General features: G+C 45.1%; 1 protein-coding gene across 1 annotated transcript in view; it reads left to right on the forward strand.

The window, feature by feature from the left end:
* Window positions 1-24,577, forward strand: part of PHKA2 (phosphorylase kinase regulatory subunit alpha 2) — a 188,289-nt gene that overhangs the window by 147,672 nt on the left and 16,040 nt on the right. Inside the window, exons 22-30 of the mRNA XM_033949037.1 lie at window positions 4,228-4,384; window positions 5,073-5,152; window positions 7,589-7,667; window positions 7,773-7,902; window positions 9,821-9,922; window positions 11,317-11,435; window positions 12,454-12,483; window positions 19,970-20,023; window positions 23,301-23,474. Coding sequence (XP_033804928.1) covers window positions 4,228-4,384; window positions 5,073-5,152; window positions 7,589-7,667; window positions 7,773-7,902; window positions 9,821-9,922; window positions 11,317-11,435; window positions 12,454-12,483; window positions 19,970-20,023; window positions 23,301-23,474 — 925 coding nt within the window. The remainder of the gene's footprint in view (window positions 1-4,227; window positions 4,385-5,072; window positions 5,153-7,588; window positions 7,668-7,772; window positions 7,903-9,820; window positions 9,923-11,316; window positions 11,436-12,453; window positions 12,484-19,969; window positions 20,024-23,300; window positions 23,475-24,577) is intronic.

A 24,577-nucleotide genomic window follows, 5' to 3' on the forward strand; every position in this document is an offset into this window, starting at 1 on the left:
GGTAGATAATTATGTTGTTAAAAAAAAAAAAAAGGCAGTCTTAAAAGAGGCACCTTTCCCCAATGTCTGTCATTTGGAGCATTGCATCCTTTCCCAACCATCTAATGCATGAATTTTCTTTTCTTTTTTAATTCTTTATTAATTTTCAAGCTTTGACAGTGTATTACAAATAATATAACTTTAACAGATTGCATAAAATACACCATATTACACACATTATTAAAGAAAACATCCATTCCCCCCTCCTCCCAATTATTAATATATTAAATCACTAGTCTTTAAGCCCGTTACATTAACGGGTGCTAGAATACTGTTCACCCTCTATGTTGCCCCTTCCATTCACTGCCCTCTCTTCTCTTTCCATCTCTCTCTCTCTCTCTCCATCTCCTCCTTCCTTTTGCCTTGGTCTGGCATACCTTCCTCCTTCCCTCCAAGCCATTCTCTCCCCCTCTGCTCCCTTTCCTCATTTAACTACTTAATTGGTCAGCAGCAGCATTCACAATTCATTACTGTTGCTGGCTTCAGGTCTGAGATAAAAGGCTACTTTTGTTTACCTCGTTGGAATGACTACGAGACAGCATTGCATCTTCCAAAAACAGACAATATTCGTTTATTGTTAGAATAAAAAGTTACAATATTACAGCAGCCAAGGCATAGCAAAGCATAATGTATTGTCAGTTCAGAATATACAATGGAGAGAAGAATTTTCACTCATATGCGTAACAGGGGGCTAGGAGTTCCCTATAGTATGAGTAAGTGAATCTTTCTCTGGCTCTACTTAGCAAGCACGTGTTTTTTATACAGAGAAATTCTTCCTTTGTTCCAAGAAAGGCCATCCCCTAGCTCTGGGTATGTACTTCCCTATTGGTACATAAAAATAATGTACAGTTAACTCTTCCCTATCATCCACACCTCTCTCTCACCTCCACACCCCCCCCCACACACAGTAAAAGGGGGGCCTTACAGAAACAGAGAACTGTTGGTGAACTGTTTTCTTTCAGCACGGAGACCTGCAGCTGTTAATTAGAGGTAGTCGAGTTGGTGTCCTTGTAAGATGAAAAGTTGGCAAAGATGACCTTTCAGCAATCCAGCTGTCTGGTTCCCATAGCTTGGTTGGGAGATAGAGAGCAAATGTGTTGGTACCAAGTTCTTTCATCTCGTTACACCCACATGAGCAGAGCTCCTTGCTCATTATTTCCAGGGTGCCTGGCATATGAAATCATACAGCACTGATAAGAGTCCAGCAGGGCCTTGAAGAGATAGACTCCCAGCAGGGAATGAAAACAAGAACATCATTGTTGGCATTGCAAAGGCTGTAGATGACGACAGATAGCAAAGTACAGGCAGGCTTATGGGAAATTATAAGTCTGTAGTGTCCAGTTGAATCATCGGTATGTCCAGAGTAGCCATGTCAGTAGCCATGTCAGGTCTTTCTCTCTGGCCGGTCCTATCTTCATGAAAACAGGAAGTAGGCAGGACCGGCCAGAGAGGAAGGCCTGAAGCCGGCAACAGCAGTGAATTGTAAACGCTGCTGCTGCCTGAAGCACCCGAGGCAGACGCTTCTCTCCCCTCCCAGTCCAACCCCCGCTGACTCTGCGACCCTCCTAGCAAGATGACTTTAAGATCAAACCTCCCTCCAGCGTTGGCAACCGCAGCACGCTAAACAGGCTGCTTTGGCTTTCTTCTGCCATTGAGTCTATCTGTTGCGTCATTGATGACGTCATCGGTGACGCGGCAGAGGGACTCAACTGCAGGAGAAAGCCCGAAGCAGCCTGTTTAACGTGCAGCGAGTGCCAACGCTGGAGGGATGTTTGTACCGGTGCAGAAGCGATATGTCTCTCCCCCTCCAGTACCTGAGCAGCACTTTGCTGCGGCGCATCCTCCCATGGGGGGGGGTTTGCACAGTGGGAGCCGGGTGAGAGCGGCGATCTCCAGCTGGGGGGGGGTTGCACAGTAGGAGCCGGGTGAGAGCGGCGATCTCCAGTTGGGGGGGGGTTTGCACAGTGGGAGCCGGGTGAGAGCGGCGATCTCCAGTTGGTGGGGGGGTAGCACAGTGGGAGCCGGGTGAGAGCGGCGATCTCCAGTTGGGGGGGGGTTTGCACAGCGGGAGCCGGGTGAGAGCGGCGAGCTCCATTTGGGGGGGGGTTTGCACAGTGGGAGCCGGGTGAGAGCGGTGATCTCTAGTTGGGGGGGGGTTTGCACAGTGGGAGCTGGGTGAGAGCGGCGATCTCAAGTTGGGGGGGGGGAGTTTGCACAGTGGGAGCTGGGTGAGAGCGGAGATCTCCAGTTGGTTTTTTTTTTTGTTTGTTTTAAGTTGAAAGCAGCTCCTCTCTCGATCCTGGTGCAGTTCGAGAGAGGAGCCGGTACCATTCACAGTGAGAGGCGGGGTTGAGGAAGGCCGCCGCAGCTGTGTAATTTTTTTTTATTTGAAAGTCGCCGCGAGCAAGTGGTGACGTAAAACCCGCGCATGCGCAGTCGTGTTTCCGCGACGGGATCAGGGAACACGTTTTTTTTTAGTGCGCATGCGCAGCCTATCATTTTATTATATTAGATATTATTTATTACAATATTATATTTAAATATTTTTAAACTCTTCCAAATACTTTCCCCTCCCCCCGCCCTGGATGTGTAAGGAAATCTAAGAAATAAAAGATATATTTCTATTATTTTATGTTAACAAATGCAGTCAATGGGCTCCATACTTTATTTAATGTATTGCTAACACCCGAGCACTCCGCATTCATTCTTTCATATTTATATGTATTACACACAGTTGCCCACCAGAATGTGTCGTTAAGTCGTTAAGATTTAAAAAAATTGCGGCTGTACTCACTTGAGGAAAGAAGAGAACGGGGAGATATGATTGAAACATATAAGTACATCATGGGACACATCGAGTCAGAAGATGATCTCTTCTGGCTCATGGGACCCTCGACCACCAGAGGGCATCCGCTGAAAATCAGGGGAGGGAAGTTTCATGGTGACTCCAGGAAGTACTTCTTCACCGAAAGAGTAGTGGATCATTGGAACAGACTCCCACTCTAGGTGATAAAGGCCAGCAGCGTGACGGATTTTAAGAGAAAATGGGATACTCACGTGGGATCTTTAAGGGAGTAAACTCAGGGGAGGGGATACTTGGAATGGGCAGACTTGGTGGGCTAGAGCCCTTTTCTGCTGCTTGTTTCTATGTTTCTAAGTCTGTCATAAAAAATAAATAGAACCAAGGGAGGCTGTTAAATAAATCTATATCCACATAGCACAACCTCAAGAGTATAGGATAACAAGTCCAAGTGTTACTCTTAAGGGAGAAAAGACCTCAGTGTCTAATAGGGAAAATCAAAGCAACCCATATAGACAGGAATTGAAGCGGGTGAATCGATGCTCCAATCCCTGAAGAAGCGCACCAGCGAAACAGGGAAGGATTATGGCTAGTGGTGACATTTAGTAGCTGCTATGCTCTGAGTTTGTCTCCTAGGGAGTGATTTCCTCCTGCTTCCAAGCTCCAGGATCACGTTCTTGCGTTTGCAATTTGATTGAGAAGACAACAATTTTCAGATAAGTGTTTTTTTTGAAAACTTTTTGAGACTTAGAATTAAGACTGCTGAAATTCACTGTGAAATTGTGTCCTCAACTTTTTGGGAGTTTTTGACCGAGGATGTGTCTGCTGGCTGCAAGTGATATTTGCAACTAGCCTGTCTATAGGGGTTGCTTTGATTTTCCCTATTAGACACTGAGGTCTTTTCCCCCTTAAGAGTAACACTTGGACTTGTTATCCTATACTCTTGAGGTTGTGCTATGTGGATATAGAGTTAAGTCTGTCATAACATTTCCATCCACCTTATGCATGAATTCTCATCATTTCTGTTTAGTCTGACCTACTGGTTTATTTCTTCACATTTTTACTGGTTCTCCGATTTATAGTTTGTCGTATTATTCCAGGTTTGTACATTGACTGTATCGTTATTACAGATTTTTTTTTTCACTGTGCGCCCGAGGCAAAACTGTTTTAGTAAAATATGTTTATGTGTTGGGATTTTTTAACCGCCTTTTATGAAGAGGTTCACCCAAAACAGTGAACAGTTCAAGATGAAACATATAATTTTCTTAACCGCCTAACAGCAGCAAAATGACCAAATACAATGCATGACGTAAACTCAAAATCGGCAAATTGAAACTTAATACTAGGACTAGCGTAAAACAGTTTCAAAAACGGATTTTCTCTCGCAGAGGCTCCGACTGGGACACCAACCTCTTTGGGCAGTGTGGAATCACAGTTCACAGCCTGTTGAGTGAGCTGTACACTCGGGCCGGCTTGAACCAGGAGTGGGGCTTGATTCGTTACATCTCCGGTATATTGAAGAAGCGCGTGGAGGTCCTCGCTGAGGTATGGCATGTTCAATGTGCCGGGTGGACATTGCTTCTATATCTGCCTCCGTGTTCCAACCAGCCTCTCGCATTTTGTCCTGAATTGATTAGGATTACCAAATATCTGGATTTGTCCGGACATGTCCTCCAGGCATATTTTAGTATTTCAGTGTTTTTTAATATTTCAATATTTTATATTTTAAAATTTCAAAAATCTTAAATTCCTAAATTCTGAAACTTTAAAATATAAAATCAACTGCTATCTTACCCTAGCCTACTGTACTTTCCTTTTATGTTTTACCTTTTCTATAAAAATTGTAGTTCTTCCCCATTTCCCTAGTGTTTGCATAGGTCCGTACGTCTGTGTTTTTGTTTTTGTTTTTTTTTATACTTGGATTCTTTTCCAGTACCCCCTGTTTTTATCTGTTTTTTATAATAATGTACATTTTTTCTATGTATTACTACATTGTAATCCGCTTAGATATTTGATTAAGCGGTCTAAAAAATCTTTTAATAAACTTGAAACTTGAAAACAAGGACTCCTGTTTGGGATCGGTGAATGCTTCCTAGTAACTTGGATTGACTGCTGTTGGAGAGAAGACGCTGGACTTGATGGACCTTTGTGGTCGGGCCCAGGATGAAACATCTGTATTTTTGTGTTCTGTGTGCATAAGTAATTGATTTTCTGTCTCTTGTTGCCCACCTAGGCCTGCACGGACCTTCTGTCACACCAGAAGCAGCTCACTGTGGGGTTACCGCCAGAGCCTCGAGAAAAAATCATTGCAGCGTAAGTATAAGCTCTTGTCACTTCTTATCCTGACGGTCTGCAATAGATCACTGGTAGGCATGTGTTTTCATTTGAAACAAAGAAATTTCCGTGAGATGGCCTATTCTGCTTTCTGGTTTCAAAACAAAAAGGTGATGCATGTCGGTAACAAAAATCATACGCACGAATACAGGATGTCCGGTGCTATACTCTGAGAGAGCCCCCAGGAAAGAGACTTGTGAGTGAAACCGTCTGCGCCATGTGTGGCGGCAGCGAAGAGGGCAAACAGAATGCTAGGAATGATTAAGAAGGGGATCACGAACAGATCGGAGAAGGTTATCATGCCGCTGTACCGGGCCATGGTACGCCCCCACCTGGAATACTGCGTCCAACACTGGTTGCTGTACATGAAAAATGACATAGTGCTACTCAAAAGGGTCCAGAGAAGAGCGACAAAAATGGTTAAGGGGCTGGAGGAGTTGCCATACAGTGAGAGATTAGAGAAACTGGGCCTCTTCTCCCTTGAAAAGAGGAGACGGAGAGGGGACATGATCAAAATATTCAAGATATTGAAGGGAATTGACTTAGTAATGTAATGTAATGTAATGTAATTTATTTCTTATATACCGCTACATCCGTTAGGTTCTAAGCGGTTTGAAGAAAATATACATTAAGATTATAAATGAGAAGTAAGAAGGTAGATAAAGACAGGTTGTTCACCCTCTCCAAGGTAGAGAGAACGAGAGGGCACTCTCTAAAGTTAAAAGGGGATAGATTCCGTACAAACGTAAGGAAGTTAGTTCTTCCTTCTTCACCCAGAAAGTGGTAGAAATCTGGAACATTCTCCTGGAGGCTGTTATTAGGGAAAACACCCTCAGGGATTCAAGACAAGGTTGGATAAGTTCCTACTGGAACAGAACATACGCAAGTAAGGCTAGACTCAAACAGGGCACTGGTCTTTGACCTAAGGGATGCCACGTGAGTAGACTGCTGGGCACGATGGACCACTGGTCTGACCCAGCAGTGGCATTTCTTATGTTCTTATGTGAATGAAGTTTTGTTTGTGCTTCATTTTTATTTTGAAAAGGAGCAGCTGCCCCCAAAATAATCCCTCCCAGTCCATGAAACTAGCAGGTAGCAGATTCATTCTCTTTTGGACCCCCTCTTACTCCATCTTTGGCTCTTAACCTGGACATACAGATGGATAAACTGGACATACTGGCCTCACTTGTGTATGCTGGACACTACAGACATTTTTAACAAATATTTTCCCATAGCCTGGCCCAGACTGTACCTTGCTGTCTGTGAACACATGTACCTTTTGAAATGCTAACCCAGCTGGCCTTAGCAGATGCTAGTGGACTATAGTAGGGTTACCAGATGTCCGGATTTGCCCAGAAATGTCCTCTTTATAGAGGACATATCCAGACGGCTTTTCAAAACTGTTCACTCCATTCTTTAGTAACAACCTGAGTTAGGGGTAGCCCATGTTCATAAGTCTGCCCCTTAATGTTTTTTTTTCAAATATGTTGCTCAATTGTGCGTTTCTACAGGGTCATTCTGGGAAGGTTTTTAGGGTGATCGTCATGTGTGATACTATCAAAATCTATAATGGAAGGCTGTAGCCTTGGAACCTGCTAGATAATTGGAGGGAGTGGGAGCACAGGCTTGGTTTTGCTGCAGGAGCTCCTTACTGAAGATATGTATAGATGTAAATGCCTCTCTCCTTCCTCGATGCAGCACGAGCCCTGGAGCATGGAAATCAGTTAGCTTAGCGGGGTTTAAAAAAGGCTTGGATAATTTCCTAAAAGAGAAATCCATAGGCCATTATTGAGTTGGCTTGGGGAAATCCACTGCTTATTCCTAGGATAAGCAGCATAAAATCTGTTTTATTACTTAGGATCTAGCTAGGTACTTGGGACCTGGGTTGGCCACTGTTGGAAAAAGGATACTGGGCTTGATGAACCTTTGTCCTGTCCCAGTATGGCAATTCTTATGTTTTTATGTGAGCCAAGTATAGGACAATCAAGCCATTGTGACATCACTGCTGAGGTTGGCTCTTAGGCATTGGTGGAATGAGGCATTATGACATCACAATCTCAGCTCTGGAATGTTGCTACTCTTTGGGTTTCTGCCAGTTACTTGGGACCTGGGTTGGCCACTGTGGGAAACAGGATACTGGGCTTAATGGACCTTCAATCTGTTCCAGTATGGCAGCTCTTATGTGAGCCATGTATAGAACAATCAAGCCATTGTGACATCACTGCTGAGGTTGGCTCTTAGGCATTGGTGGTGGAATGAGGCATTATGACATCACAATCTCAGCTCTGGAATGTTGCTACTCTTTGGGTTTCTGCCAGGTACTTGGGACCTGGGTTTGACACTGTTGGAAACAGGATACTGGACTTGATGGATCACAAGTGAGTAATTCCCTGCTCTCTATTTCACTTCTCTTAGCCCTCTGCCTCCTGATGAGCTGACAAATCTGATTTACGAAGCCAGTGGGCAAGACATCAGCATTGCTGTCCTCACCCAGGTAGGAGCGGAGAAGAATTTTCCTTTCTTGCTCTTTTCGTCTTGCGTTGCCTGGGTTCTCTTGAGTTTCTAACACTGGTCCTTTTTGCTGATTTGTGTGTGCTAGGAAATCATGGTTTATCTGGCCATGTATGTCAGGTCACAGCCGGGCCTCTTTGGAGAGATGCTGCGTCTCCGCATTGGGCTTATCATTCAGGTGATGGCCACTGAGCTGGCCCGCAGTCTGAACTGTTCAGGTACCGCTATGCCAACTATTTAATGCCGAAAATCTAGGTAGACAAATGTATCCCAGAATAGAACCCCCTTAAAAATTGTAAAAAAAAATATATATATATATATATTAGAAACAACAGGGAGAATGTGAAAAGAAATTTGGGGGTAAAGGGGCTGACAGAGTATGAAAATCAGGATAATGGCAATATCACAGAAAAAGAACTGTTATAGGGGAAAACACCCTCCAGGGATTCAACACAAAGTTAGACAAGTTCCTGCTGAACCGGAACGTACGCAGGTAGGGCTGGCCTCAGTTAGGTCCAGAGAAGAGCGACTAAGATGGTTAAGGGGCTGGAGGAGTTGCCATACAGCGAAAGATTAGAGAAACTGGGCCTCTTCTCCCTCGAACAGAGGAGATTTAGAGGGGACATGATCGAAACATTCAAGGTACTGAAGGGAATAGACTTAGTAGATAAAGACAGGTTGTTCACCCTCTCCAAGGTAGAGAGAACGAGAGGGCACTCTATAAAGTTAAAAGGGAATAGATTCCGTACAAACGTAAGGAAGTTCTTTTTCACCCAAAGAGTGGTGGAAAACTGAAACGCTCTTCCGGAGTCTGTCATAGGGGAAAACACCCTCCAGGGATTCAAGACGAAGTTAGACAAGTTTCTGCTGAACCGGAACATACACAGGTAGGGCTGGCCTCAGTTAGGTCCAGAGAAGAGCGACTAAGATGGTTAAGGGGCTGGAGGAGTTGCCATACAGCGAAAGATTAGAGAAACTGGGCCTCTTCTCCCTCGAACAGAGGAGATTTAGAGGGGACATGATCGAAACATTCAAGGTACTGAAGGGAATAGACTTAGTAGATAAAGAAAGGTTGTTCACCCTCTCCAAGGTAGAGAAAACGAGAGGGCACTCTATAAAGTTAAAAGGGAATAGATTCCGTACAAACGTAAGGAAGTTCTTTTTCACCCAAAGAGTGGTGGAAAACTGAAACGCTCTTCCGGAGGCTGTCATAGGGGAAAACACCCTCCAGGGATTCAAGACGAAGTTAGACAAGTTTCTGCTGAACCGGAACGTACACAGGTAGGGCTAGTCTCGGTTAGGGCACTGGTCTTTGACCTAAGGGCCGCCGCAGGAGCGGACTGCTGGGCACAATGGACCACTGGTCTGACCCAGCAGCGGCAAGTCTTATGTTCTTATGTCATATGAAAGGTGAGGGGAAGAGAATTCTTTTCCCCCCCAGGACAAGCAGAATAAGTAATCTTCAAAATGTGTGATGTGGTATCTAATCTAATCTTCCATTTGTGAGTCGCGCATACCTATACAGGCTCAAGGCGACAGATCAAAGAGGAAGGGGAAAGTAGTGGGGGAAGGGGGCATGGAGAAGAAAGAGGAGGGACCTAGAAGTAGGAGGTGCTATATAGAACTGAAGACAGTTCATTGTCAAAGAGGTGAGTCTTCAGGTTTTTTCTGAATGTAGTGTAGTTTGTCTCTTTCCTGATGGTTTCTGGTAGGTCATTCCAGGTTTTTACACCCAGATAAGTTATCATAGAGTGGAAAATTCGCTTGTAGTGGAGGTATTTTGTGGATGGCGGGTTTAGCTGGATTCTGATAAGGATTCTTTTTGATGTCGACCAAGCAGTAGAGAATAGTTGGATGAGAGGGGCTGCTGAGTTTCCCTATAGAATCTGGTGTAGGATACATGACGATTTGAAAATAAATAAAATAAGTGTTGGACAGATGGAAACATGATTGATCCTAGGATAATTTCTTGCTGAGACGCCTTGATTGGCCTTATACTTGATGCATTGGGAGAACGTTTTTCAGACACATTTCTTGGAGATATCGCCTAGTAACGTGAAGTCAAGTCTTCCTTTGCAGATGAACGTGACTCTTATTTTCTGTGTGATATTAATTTGATACTTGGTTCCATACTAGGTGAAGAAGCATCTGAAAGCCTGATGAATCTGAGTCCATTTGATATGAAGAGCCTCCTCCATCACATTTTGAGTGGCAAGGAGTTTGGCGTAGAACGAAGCAGTAAGTCACGTACTTGGAATCTTATCAGTAAATATGATAAGAATCTAGAATTGCCTTTCCACAGCATGGTGTACCGAGGATAAGAAGCGCCCCTTCCCTGCCCTCTTCTCCGCTCCCCCCTCCCCCCACCTCCACATGCTCATTCCCGTACACCGCTTCCCTTCCCCGTACCTCTAACTCTTCTGGCGCGAGCAGCACAAAAACACACTTTTCACCGTGCTGGCACTGTAACGGCACCCCCCCCCTTCCGGGCCAGTTGTCGATTTTTTGTCACCTAAAAGCTGATACCACTCTTTGGAAATGCCTCGGCGATTTTTTAAGAATTCACCGGAGGGGCGCATTTCAACGTTGAAGAGCCCATTTGCGTGCCATTGTCGGAGGCTGCTAGAAACCTCGCTAACGACAGAGATTATGCGTTTTGATAATCCGCTGCCAAAATGCGTGCAGGCTAAACCGTCGGAGAACAGTTTAGCGACGGCGTTAAAGTTTTAAGAATCTGGGCCTTAGTATCCCTCTGTCTTCCCCCCAACCAACACCAAGGCTTACCTTATATGTACCCATGTCTTGAACTTCATTGTTCTGATAAAGTGGGCTCAGGATCTCGATAGTTCATGCCTTAATAAATTGGCTACTTTTATATGGTGCTACCTGCCTCTACCCTGTGCGATATATTTAAAAAGTGTCACGTCTATTCAATAAATACTTTATCGTTCAGACTATTGGTACAGGCATTAGTTTTATCTATTTTAGACTATTGAAGCATCATCTATTTAGGAGCACTCAAAAAATTTCTAAGGAAATTAAGGATAATTCAGAATACAGCTGTTCAATTGATTTTTGATTTAAAAAAGAACGACCATATTAGTCCATTTTATCGTTTGCTTCATTGGCTGCCTTTGGAGGCAAGAGTATTATTCAGATTTTCATGTATCTGCTTTAAGCTGATATCGGGATTGTCTCCAGCTTACCTTTTTCCTCATTTTGTGTTGCATAGACTATCAAGAGAAACTAGAAACTTCTACTTATTTGCTTATCCAGAAGTTAATGGGTGTAGATAGGACCTTAGCATTTCAAGCTGGTAGGCAACAATCTTGGTTAGGTAAATGTATGCAGCAAGATATGGTATCCTATTGCAGTTTTTGGAAATTAATTAAGATCACTCAGTTCGATAAGTTTATTACTTAGTGAGTTTTATTATTGAAATTCTATTTTACAAATATTCGTATTTTTTACTGTATTATTGTATTTTGCTGATTGGCCAGCTCTTTTTAATGTAAACCGCCTAGAACTTTTGGTTATGGCGATATAAAGTTATTATTATTATTATTATTATTATTATTAATAAACAAAGTCACGTCATATTTTAATTACACTGTCTTTTGTTTTCTCTCCAGTGCGACCCATAGACTCATCTGCTGTCAGCCCTGCGGTTTCAATTCATGAGACGGGGCACACAGGAGCTACGAAAACAGAGAGGACGGGCATCAGTAGGCTAAGGGTTGAGATGAAGCAGGTACTCATGACATGCAACAGTGCGTGTCGATATAAAATCCTCTCTTGTATAAGCTACTCTCTTTTATAATCCAATACTCGGTGGTTTAGTAAAGGGGGGAGGGGAGTTTGGACCATCCCGAGTGCCGTGTCGGTGGAGGTGCCGGAACCTCTCCATCCCAACCCGCACCTCTGTAGATCTTCGCTATTCGAGCAACTTCTCCTCGCTGTTGCTCACGCCAGCCTGGTGCCCCTCTTCTTCTGACATCACTTCCTGGACCCTGCGCCTAGGAAGTGATGTCAGAAGGAGAGCCCGCACAGGCACGACGGCAAGTTGGGGCTTGCTGCTCACATCGGGAACATTACAGAGGTATGGAGGGGAAGGGAAGCGACACGCATGTGGGGAAGTGACATGTAGGGGTGGGGGGTGGGGCGGAGAAGAGGGCGGGGGAGGGGCGCCACCACCCCGGCCACCCCTCACTCTCCCTACGCCACTGTGAGTAGCAGATTAGATATTTCGAAGTGCTATGTTGGTCCTTGGTCTGATTCAGCGGTTACGCTTGAGCCACCATCCTGACAACACACTGCCACACTCATCCGATGTGGCCCTCTCCGTCTTGGAGCGACTTTTTCACACTTAGGGCTCCTATTATCAAGCCACAGTAGCGGTTTAACGCGCGTAACAGCGCGCGCTAAACTGCCAGCCGCACTAGCCGCTAACGCCTGCCCTGAGCAGGCGGTAGTTTTTTGGCCAGCACGCATGCTAACCCCGCTAGCGCGGCTTGATAAAAGGAACCCCTAGGCCCTCTTTTACTAAGGTGCACTAAGCGTTTTAGCGCGCATTAGAATCAACACGTGTGCTAACCGCTAACGTGTCCATAGGATAACAAACGCGCGCGCCTTAGTAAAAGACGGGACTAGAGTTTGCTTGACTCAAATATTAGATATTAATACACTATTAACCCATTTTCAACACGGATTTTATTTCATATTTTTCTGTCTTTGTACATCATATATATATATATGTTTTTAATTTCCAGATGGACAGGAGATTAAGCACTGATGAACAGGTGACTTCAGAAAACTAGCTTGCGAACTCTCTTTAATCTGCATCCTTTTTTTTTTTCTTAACACCTTAATTCTGAAAGATAATAGCCAAAATATTTTAGAATGTCGAGACTAATAAGCCCTAATGCGCTTTCTCCAGCTTCCTCCTGCGACGCGTGCTAACAGCTGTCTCATAACGAGCTTAAAGCTGCACCGCTAGCAAGACTATGTGATTTTACCTGCGTCCTCAATTATGTACAAAGCCATTCTGGTTCACCGTTTCCGTTCTTATCTGTGGTTTACCCTGGAGGAGCTGGAAGTGGTTTAGGTTTCTAAAAGTAGAGAATGACACGGTGACAAAATTCATCACCGTTCCCGTCCCCGCGGATAACCGCGGGAAACCATCTTCATGTCATTCTTTAAAGAGAGAGGGAAGAATCAGAGTATGAATGGCCACAACCACTGACCCGCAAGCTTTGCTTTGAAGAATGCTGGTGTAGAAGGACTGAGATTGAGATAAACACTGAAGAATGACAGTCTCTGGTATCCAGAGCAGATATTGTGATGTCATAATGCCTCATTCCACCAGTGCCTAAGAGCCAATCACATCAGTGATGTCACAATGGCTTCATTATCCTTGGCTCACATAAGAATCAGAGTATGAATGGCCACAACCACTGACCCGCAAGCTTTGCTTTGAAGAATGCTGGTGTAGAAGGACCGAGGTTGAAATAGACACTGAAGAATGACAGTCTCTGGTATCCAGAGCAGATATTGTGATGTCATAATGCCTCATTCCACCAGTGCCTAAGAGCCAATCACATCAGTGATGTCACAATGGCTTCATTATCCTTGGCTCACATAAGAATCAGAGTATGAATGGCCACAACCACTGACCCGCAAGCTTTGCTTTGAAGAATGCTGGTGTAGAAGGACCGAGGTTGAAATAGACACTGAAGAATGACAGTCTCTGGTATCCAGAGCAGATATTGTGATGTCATAATGCCTCATTCCACCAGTGCCTAAGAGCCAATCACATCAGTGATGTCACAATGGCTTCATTATCCTTGGCTCACATAAGAATCAGAGTATGAATGGCCACAACCACTGACCCGCAAGCTTTGCTTTGAAGAATGCTGGTGTAGAAGGACCGAGGTTGAAACAGACACTGAAGAATGACAGTCTCTGGTATCCAGAGCAGATATTGTGATGTCATAATGCCTCATTCCACCAGTGCCTAAGAGCCAATCACATCAGTGATGTCACAATGGCTTCATTATCCTTGGCTCACATAAGAATCAGAGTATGAATGGCCACAACCACTGACCCGCAAGCTTTGCTTTGAAGAATGCTGGTGTAGAAGGACTGAGGTTGAAACAGACACTACAGAATGACAGTCTCTGGTATCCAGAGCAGATATTGTGATGTCATAATGCCTCATTCCACCAGTGTCTAAGAGCCAATCACATCAGTGATGTCACAATAGCTTCATTATCCTTGGCTCCCATAAGAATCAGAGTATGAATGGCCACAACCACTGACCTGCAAGCCTTGCTTTGAAGAATGCTGGTGTCAAAGGACTGAGGTTGAAATAGACACTAGAAAATGACATGGGATTATTTCCCGCGGTTATCCGCGAGGACGGGAATGGTGATGAATTTTGTCACCGTGTCATTCTCTATCTAAAAGTTATTTCTATGTAGAATCTGGCTAGCCACATAAATAAAAGGATATAAAGCAGAAAAATACGGTGGGGAAAAGCGCATGGTTAATGAGGAGCTTACACAGGGTTACCAGACGTCTGAGAAAACCTGGACATGTCCTCTTTTTAGAGGACTATTTTAGACACCCGGAGGGATTTCCAAAACCCGGCAGTTTGTCGGGAGGCCTTCTGTGCATACATGGACATTGCCGCGATGACATCACACGCATGCACATGATGCCATCACGTTTGACGTCCGCGCATGCCCAGAGACCTTGCGGACCTTGGGGAAGGAGACAGGAGGTTCGGCTGGGGGTGGTGCTGCCATTTTTGAAAATGGTAACGCCTGACTCCACCTGGTGCATCCTGGGATGCACCCACATTCTTGGCAGACTGGCTCTGCTCAGTGCATCCCAGAATGCAGCAAGGCGGTGGTGCTAAATTCACTCGCTTAAGCTATGCAGGTGTTTGCACTGAATATTGCTGGCACCCGCATAACTATGAGCAGTCAGAGGCAGGGTTTCTAGATTTTCCGCTTGGAAAATCCAAACCCCCCTAGGCCCGCCCCCAGGCCCGTCCAGTCCCACCCATTTCCATTACATCACACCCCAAGCCCACCTCAGCCCCGCCTCTAATCACGCCCCCCCCCCCCCCCCCCACTGTCTACTCTCATCAGACAGGACATTCCTGCTCGAAGGAAAACTTTTCAAAACCCAGACAAAATGCTGACTTTTGAAAAGCTGTCTGGACTAGAGAGTTGCGCGAGGACAGAAATCCCACCCATCTCCACCCGTCCCCGCCAGGATCCTCTCCGTCCCCACACGTTCCTGCCAGGATCCTCTCCATCCCCGCCAGGATCCTCTCTATCCCCACTTGTCCCTGTCAGGATCCTCTCTGTCCCCGCCAGGATCCTCTCCGTCCCCACCCATCCCCGCAAGGAATTACCTCCATCCCCACCCGTCCCCATAAAAGCAGCAATTACTTCTGACAGATGTCAGCCTAGAGGCCTCTGGGAGATTATATCAATCTGACCCTGGCAAGGGAAGGCAGATAGACCCTTAGTGCAGGGAAACTGTTTTAAGTAGCCCTGATTGATATATTTTAAGTTTCAAGTAGCCCTGATTGAATCATGGCTAGCTAAAAGGTGTTAATGTCTGATTAAGAGGGTGCTTAGGACAATGGTGCACAGATCAAGCCAGAGACTTAATCCCATCACCATGCTTGCAGGTATCTCACCCTCCTTAGCAATTAAATTAACCATTGTTTCAAACAGTTTACAAATTCTAAACAGAAAGATACTGGGGCATACAGGTTTCTATATTGAGCCAAGGTATAAAAGCCTGCTCTCTTTTTCTATCAAGATCTCTCTCTCTTTTTTTCTATGCAGCTATCAATCGCTCTCTCTTTTTCTATCAAGCTATCAGGAGAGGGGTCTTGGCCCTCTCTCTCTTTCTATCTAGCTATCTCTTGGCTCTTTGCTCGGCACTCTGGTTCTGTCTTGGCTCTCCCTCTCTCTGTCTATCCTTCCCTTTATTTATCTAACACGAAGCTTCCTAGAACTACAAGCTTCTATGTCCCTCTCTGCCTCTGACCTCTGTAAGGCAGTGAGACTGCTTGCTCTCTGCTTAAGTGTAATGCTCTCTGATAAATATTACTTTTCTGTAAGACTATTTCTATAATATATTCTTTATGCAATCACCTCTGGTTGTGTCTATTATTCTACTTCCTGGTGAGTCATCTGTGAGGGAACTGAACCTGGGACCTGGCGTTTGTCAGTACGCCTTTCACTTAACCCCTACCACCTAATATTGTGGGGGCCACTTTCAAACTGACAACAGGATCATCAATTCCACAGTTTCTTTTGTGTTTGCGCTGCTGTTTTCCTTGTGGAATCTGTTTGGTGGAACCCTTTTTTGGTTTTCTGTTCAGGTAATTAACTTATAAACCCCCTCTTTTACTAAGGCTGACGTGTCCATTATATTATATGGACGAACCCTGCTTCCAAAGCCTTCCATCCCCGTGGGAGTCCCGTTGGCTAGAGGACGGTCCCCGTGGGAGTCCCGTGGGCCAGAGGGGGGTCCCTGTGGGAGTCCCGTGGGTTAGGGGGAATTCCCGCGGGACCCATGGGATTCCCGCGATCCCCATTCCCGTGCAGACCTCTAGTCTGGACCCCCGGACATGTCCTCAAAAGAAGGACATGTCCCGTCTGGTAACCCTAGTCAGAGGTGATAGTCAGCATCATTGCCCGGTTTGGTGCCACTGAATATCAGCGGGTAGCCAGCCACAGGTGATTTAAATGGGCAGGAACCTCTCCTGCCCGCTTAAATCACTTGGCATATCAGCTGGCATACATTTAAAGTTGCAGTCACACTGATTTAGATGTCTAATTTCAGCCCAAAATGTAAGTGTGCACAATTGACTCAAAATAGGGGCCTAACTCAGGCACTAAGTTCTTTTATGCAGAGCGGGTTTTGGCAAACACTAACGCTAAGCGCTAGCTTGCACTAACGCCTGATGTGCATTAAAATGGCCAGTGTGGCAAATGTCTAGCATTGACTTCTTAGCATAAAATCAGGCAGGGTCTGGACGGGCTGTGGGCGGAGCCTGGGCATGGACTGCACATTGCAATCAGCATCTACTATCAAATAGTTGGCGGTAGGTGCATCCACCCTCATCGCACCTGAAAGTAACATAAGAATTGCCGCTGCTGGGTCAGACCAGTGGTCCATCGTGCCCAGTAGTCCGCTCATGCGGCGGCCCCCAGGTCAAAGACCAGCACCCTAACTGAGACTAGCCCTACCTGCGTACATTCTGGTTCAACAGGAACTTGTCTAACTTTGTCTTGAATCCCTGGATGGTGTTTTCCCCTAAACTTCAGGAAATTATTAAAAACGAACCTATGCAACCGAATCATAACCTAAGTCCTCTCTCCCTATCCCTGCTCCCCAAGTTCTCTTTTGCCTTACCTCTTCGCCCTGCCCACCTTACATTTGTCCTCTCTTATTTAACCTGTTCCCCGCACACACATATTTATTGTACCTGTACTCACTGATTGTAACTATTCGCTGATTGTCCTCTTTGTTGTAAACCGTATTCACTGATTCTTTGTTGTATCTGTATTCACTGATTATAACTATTCGCTGATTGTCCAGCCCTTCTTTGTTGTGAACCGCCTCGAACTTCTACGGCTTTGGCGGTATATAAGAAATAAAATAATAATAATATAACAGACTCCGGTAGAGCGTTCCAGTTTCCTAACACTCTCTGGGTGAAGAAGAACTTCCTTACATTCGTACGGAATCTATCCCCTTTCAGCTTTGGAGAGTGCCCTCTCGTTCTTCCTACCTTGGAGAGGGTGAACAACCTGTCCTTATCTACTAAGTCTATTCCCTTCAGTACATTGAATGTTTCGATCATGTCCCCTCTGAATCTCCTCTATTCAAGGGAGAAGAGGCCCAGTTTCTCTAGTCTCTCCCTGTACGGCAACTCCTCCAACCCCTTAACCATCTCAGTCACTCTTCTCTGGACCCTTTCGAGTAGTACCGTGTCCTTCTTCATGTACAGCGACCAGTACTCCAGGTGAGAAAACTTCTCCGTTTAGAACCTGCAGGGGGAATATAGGACATGTCCCCAATAGTGCAGAGCCTTTGCACGTCAAGTGCGTTTCTCCTGGCTGACAATGCTCTTCAGTAAGTATGCCCCTCAGACGACCAAATTGAGGCATTCTGCCATATTTGAATATCAAAACGACCAAACACAGAATAAGAGAAGACCTATTGCTCCACACTCAAAGTGAATTTCTTCAAAGCAAACCAAAGAGGAAGAACAGTTTCTAGATCTTTCAAGTAAGATGCAAATTCATTGGGTGTGTGCAATGTTAAACCATTTTAAAAACACATAAATATGTATGGTAAAATGAATCCAAAAGCAGTCAATTCTGCTTGTAAAGGTAAGAGCCAAATGGTCATGCCCCTTTGCAAGCAAAATTGCCTGGTTTTGGACTGAGTTTAGCTTATAAAAACATGATGGCAGAAAAAGGCCAAATGGCCCATCCAGAGCATCCACCATCTCCTCCTTTCCCTATTGGCTAAGGCTCTTAACTATTGCATCTCCTCTTCCTATAGGCTAAGGTTCTGTGCCCCTGCATTGTGAGGTCATAGAGCTGCCCATCCACAGTAACCATTATCTCTTTCTCTCTCTGAGAGATCCCACGTACCTATCCCAGGCCCTCTTGGATTCAGACACAGTCTCTGTCTCCACCACGTGCCTACCATCCTTTCTGTAAAAAAGTATTTCCATAGATTACTCCTGAGCCTATCACCTCTTAACTTCATCCTATACCCTCTCATTCCACAGCTTCCTTTCAAATGAAAGAGACTCGATTCATGTGCATTTACGCCACATAAGTATTTAAACGTCTCTATCATATCTCCCCTCTCCCTCCTTTCCTCCAAAATATGCATATAGAGATATTTAAGTCTGTCCCCATACGTCTTATCTTGAAGACCACACATCATTTTTGTAGCCTTCCTCTGGACCGACTCCAGCCTTTTTATATCTTTCCCTCCAGAATTGTACACAATATTCTAAATGAGGTCTCACCAGAGTCTCATACAGAGGCATCAATACCTCCTTTTTCCTGCTGGGCATACTTCTTCTTATGCATCCTAGCATCCTTCTAGCTTTCACCGTCACCTTTTCAACCTGTTTGGCCACCTTAAGATCATCACATACTATCACACCCAAGTCTCACTCTTCTGTCATGCACATGTGTTCTTCACCCCCTAAACTGTACTGTTCCTTCGGGTTTTTGCAGCCCAAAATGCACGACCTTGCATTTCTTAGCATTAAATTTTAGCTGCCAAATTTCAGACCATTCTTCAAGCTTCATTCACACCATCCGGGGTGTCTACTCTGTTGCAGATGTTGGTATCATCCGCAAAGAGCCAAATCTTCAGCAATATCGCTTATAAAAATGTTAAAAAGAACAGGCCTAAGAACAGAACCTTGAGGCACACTGCTGGTAACATCCCTTTCCTCAGAGCGATCTCCATTGTCCACTGTTTTTGAAATGGTTTAACGTTGCACACACCCAATGAATGTTGTATATTTCCTGAAAGATCTAGAAACTATTCTTCTACTTTGGTTTGCTTTGAAGAACTTCATTTATGAATATCGGCCTCGGAAGTCTTGATTCTATAAACAATGTCTAACGCCCAGGCCCCATTTGGCACGGTTGTCAATCAACTGCTAGGCACCATTTATAGAATCGTGTTTAAGCACCAGTTGGCGTTGAATCCGTAGACGCTGTACCATTTAGGCCAGGGTGTTCTTGACCTAAGGTAGGTACCTATCAATGCCTGTCATTCCATGCCCAAACTCCACACCAAATCTGCCCTGAATCTGCCTCTAACCACACTTACTTGCTGATAGGCACCGGTAGGCATCTGAGTATAGATGCCTACCCCAAAGTGGTAATTGCCAACTGAGTTGGGTGTCTTCCAGCAAATTTAATTTTTTAAATTGTTTTCTAATAGCACTTTCAATTATCAGTGTTGATTTAGCCAATTAACCCTTCCCCTACTTTTACAAAACCACAAAAGCATTTTTTAGCCCTACGAGCAGCGCAGAGTATTCAGCGCGCCAGCCAGCGTTAAAAAACGCTTTCGCGGTTTCATAAAAAGGAGGGTGGGGGTAAGTTAGGTTTCCAGATCAGCTGAGCATGCCAATCTAGATGCCTAGAATCAAGGCCAAAGTGTCTGTCTTTGCCTATGTTTTTATAATTTTGATTCATTTTTCTTTTGTAGTTATTTTATGGTGGCCATTCAGTAACCAGCAGCATTCATTCATCCAGGTCTATGGTAAATCATCCTTTATCACTTTTTGCTCTGTAGCATATGGATTTCACTTCTCTCTTCTGCTTCACGAGGATGTTCAGAGAGAATCTGGAAGCAGCAACCTAGTTCTACTAAACCATGCAAGGGATTGAACCTAACTTCTGTGTTGCTTAATCTATCTCTTAATAGGAGCAGGAAAGCTCTCATACACGTGGACTGAGCAAAGAGCAAACCTTTTGCAATATCCATAGTGCTCATTTATATTAACTGTATTGATACTGGGGAAAACTAGGGTGTTTTTTTATGTAGGATGTGATAACTTATGGATATTCTTTTTCTGTACACTTCTACCTCCATATTTGCGGGGGATAGGTTCAAAGATAGCCCGCGAATACAGAAAATTTGTGAATAACTATTCGCTTTCATATTCGTGGAGATTGGGGGTATAGCCCTGACGAATACAGCGAATTTGCAAATAAAACCTCTCGATATTCGCGATTGTTTTAAACTAAACCTTAGGTTTGTATACAGCGCCATCTCCGCAAGCGTGGAGCTCGGCACGGTTTACAGGGATTAGGAAGGAAAGGAACTCCAATGAAGGGTTATAGGATAGGAACTAAGAGGGTATGGAGGGGCCAGGGTAAAAGAGAGGGGGGAGGTGTCACGTTTTGGAAAAGAGCCAAGTTTTCAGGTGTTTGCGGAAAAGTTGGAGGGAGCTTGAATTTCTAAGCGGGGATGTAAGGTTGTTCCAGAGTTCTGTGGTTCTAAAGGGGAGGGATGTTCCTAGTTTTCCTGCGCGGGATATACCTTTTGTAGAAGGGAATGATAGTTTTAATTTTTGGGCGGATCTGGTGGAATTAGGGTTTGAGGAATTCCAAGAGAGTGGGATAACGGGAGGAAGGATGCCGTGTAGAATCTTGAAGGCTAAGCAGGCACGTTTAAAGAGGATCCTGTACTTCAGATCTCTGCTCATCGGGCAAGCCCCTCTTATCTGTACCCTTCTCTTCCACTGCCAACTCCAGACCCCGTCCCTTCTTTCTCGCAGCACCGTATGCCTGGAACAGGCTGCCTGAATCAATACGTTGTGCTCTGCCCCTGGCAGTGTTCAAATCCAAGCTAAAGGCCCGCTTTTTTGAAATTGCTTTCAACTCTTAACTCCTCCTCACTGCTGTCATAAGAACATAAGATTTGCCACTGCTGGGTCAGACCAGTGATCCATCGTGCCCAGCAGTCCGCTCACGTGGCGGCCCTTAGGTCAAAGACCAGTGCCCTATTGGAGTCTAGCCTTCCTTACGTATGTTCTGTTCCAGTAAGAACTTATCCAACCTTGTCTTGAATCCCTGAAGGGTGCTTTCCCCTATAACAGCCTCCAGAAGAGCCTTCCAGGTTTCTACCACTCTCTGAGTGAAGAAGAACTTCCTTATGTTTGTACGGAATCTATTCCCTTTTAACTTTAGAGAGTGCGCTCTCGTTCTCTTCACCTTGGAGAGGGTGAACAATCTCTCTTTCTCTGCTAAGTCAATTCCCTTCAATCTCTTGAATGTTTTGATTATGTCCCCTCTCAGTCTTCTTTTTTCAAGGGAGAAGAGGTCCAGTTTCTCTAGCCTCTCATTGTACGGCAACTCCCCAAGTCCCTTAACCATTTTCGTCACTCTTCTCTGGACCCTTTTGAGTAGTACTATGTCCTTTTTCATGTACAGCGACCAGTGATGGATGCAGTATTCCAGGTGGGGGCATACCATGGCCCAGTATAACAGCATGATAACCTTTTCAGATCTGTTTGTGATCCCCTTCATAATCATTCCTAGCATTCTGTTTGCCCTTTTTGCCGCTGCCACGCATTGCGCGGACGGTTTCAGTGACTTGTCTACAAGTACTCCCAAGTCTCTTTCCTGGGGGCTCTCTCCGAGTATAGCACCGGACATCCTGTATTCGTGCATATGATTTTTGTTACCGATATGCATCACCTTACACTTATCCATGTTGAACTTCATTTGCCATTTCGTGGCCATTTCTCGAGCGTATTTATGTCTCTTTGTAGGTCTTCGCAATCCTTCTGTGTCCTCACTACTTTGAATAACTTTGTATCGCCCACAAATTTAGTCACCTCACTTGTCGTGCTGATTTCCAGGTCGTTTATAAATATGTTGAAGAGCACAGGCCCGAGCACCGAACCCTGCGACACTCCACTCGTAACGCTTTTCCAGTCCGAGTATTGTCCATTCTCTGTTTCCTATCCTTCAACCAATATTTAATCCATGTGAGTATATCACTCTCGATTCCATGGTTCACAATTTTTCAAACTAGAAGTTCGTACAGAAGCTTGTCGAACGCCTTTTGAAAATCTAGCTAGACGATGTCGACCGGGTCACCCTTGTCTATCTGCCCATTTACTCCTTCAAAGAAGTGCAATAAGTTTGTCAAGCAAGATGTTCCTTTGCTGAAACCGTGCTGGCTGGTCCTCATCAGTTTGTGTCTGTCAAGGTGATCGATGATGTGGTCCTTTATCAGCGCCTCTACCATCTTTCCCGGTACCAAAGTCTGATTCACTGGTCTGTAGTTTCCCGTATCTCCCTATGAACCTTTCTTGAAGATCGGCATAACATTCGCCACTTTCCAGTCTTCCTGACTGGCTGAGAATTTGTGGGAGCCAGTCAGGAAGCTGCTCAGCGCCGAGCAGCAGCGCCAAAGTGCGCTCCTCCTCGGTGCTGCTAAGCGGCTGAAGAAACCGGAACTCGCAGAGGCCACAGCAGCGACAGACCGACCGGGTTAGCAGTGGGGCAGGAGCACGGAAATCATGCTCCTGCCCACTGCACCTCTGGACCACCAGGGATCGGCAGAGCAGGTACGACGGACAGGGCAGGGAGGGGTGGCAGGGTGCAGAGCCTGGGAGGGCTGGGTGCAGAGCCTGACAGGGAGAGGGAGGGGGTGCTGGGAGCAGATCCAGGCAAGGCACTTAAATATTAAGTCACCCGACTTATATTCGAATCAACCATTTTTTAATTATTTTTTTTTTCTTCCCTTATGGGGAGAAATGGGGGTCTCGACTTATATTCGGATCGATTTATATTCAAGTATATACAGTATGTATTGTCTGTAATAAAATCCAGCTCACTTTTGAAGCTAATGTTATTTTACAGATATGTTTGTTAAGTAAAAATGACTATTCAGCAGAAAGCAGCAACTGGTACAATCTGCTGTTTTGCCTCTTGGAAAAACTGAACAGAGATGAGGCAGTAACATTAATATTGCCTGTTTTTAGATCGCAGTTCATCTGATGCATAATTCTCTTCTTTTCCAGAGGTGCAGTAACCCTTCATCTCCCAGTAGTACTTTGTCTCCTACGGGTTCTGGTGGAAATCATTTTACTTGGGATGACCATCATGGTCAGTGGTTGAGAAGGAGAAGACTTGATGGTGCGATTAATCGCGTGCCTGTGGGTTTCTATCAAAAAGTATGGAAAATCCTTCAGAAGGTAAGTTACTGTTCATGATTGCCCAGTAAATCTTGCATAGATTAGATGGGACATGATTAAGCTTCATACTCTAGCACCCGTTGGACAGGGGGAGAACGAAAGAGATGCTGATGGACAGGGGGTTGAAGAAAAAGGAACGGAGGACTAATGTTGGACAGGGGGAGAAGGAAAGAGGTGCTGCTGGACAGGGGGGAGGTAAAACAAAGGGAGAAGGGCTGCTGCTGCATAAGGAGAGCAGTAAAGGGGTGGTGGTGGACACAGGGGAGGTAAAAGGAAGGGAAAATGGACAGGGGGAGCAGGCAAGGGGTGGTGATGGACAGCCAAGGAAAAAGAAAGGCAGAAAGAAAAAAGCGGCTAAGGAGAGAGAGAGAAAGAAATAAAGACAGACACACACACATATGTTCTAGCACCCGTTAATGTAACGGGCTTAAAGACTAGTAAATTAATAAGGGGTCAATACTCAAAGTCCATTAACTGGATAAAAGAGGTGTTTATCTGGTTAACTCAAGCTGACCAGAGCCCAAGGGAATATTAAGCAGCAGTTATATAGATAGCGTCACTGATCATCCCCTCTAACCACTCCAGATGAAACCCAAGTATCTGCTAATATGCAGCTCTTTAATCAGATAAGTTAACCTCATAAATAGAAGCCCTATACCAGGACATGACTCTTCATTGAATATCCAGGTATAGTTTCAGCAGTAGCCATCAGGGTTGACAAGACCTGTGTCTAGTGAATCCACGTTGCCTCGGGTCCTGTAATCCACTGGATTTCAGAAACGTCACTGTTTTTCTCGCTGGTGCCTCTGCTCCTTCTCACCAATCCTTCTGCAGCACCCCCCCCCCTCCCCCACCGGCTGTAATCGGAGGCTCAGAGGCATTGAGAAAAGTCAGCCAGCAAAGCCGCCAGAACTTCCCTAAGTTCTCTGGGATGTACACCGTCCGGCCTCATCACTTTATCCACCTTTAGTAAAATGAGCTCCTCACGAATCCACACCTTTGAAAGTCAAATCCGAGTCTGCCACACCTCCGTCCCTATTTGCGTTTATCTTCTGCAGTTCCGTTGCCTGCGCTTCAGCCGTGAACACAGGAGAGAAATATTT

Source organism: Geotrypetes seraphini, chromosome 6, assembly GCF_902459505.1.
Source record: "Geotrypetes seraphini chromosome 6, aGeoSer1.1, whole genome shotgun sequence".
In the NCBI taxonomy this organism is placed as follows: Eukaryota; Metazoa; Chordata; class Amphibia; order Gymnophiona; family Dermophiidae; genus Geotrypetes; species Geotrypetes seraphini.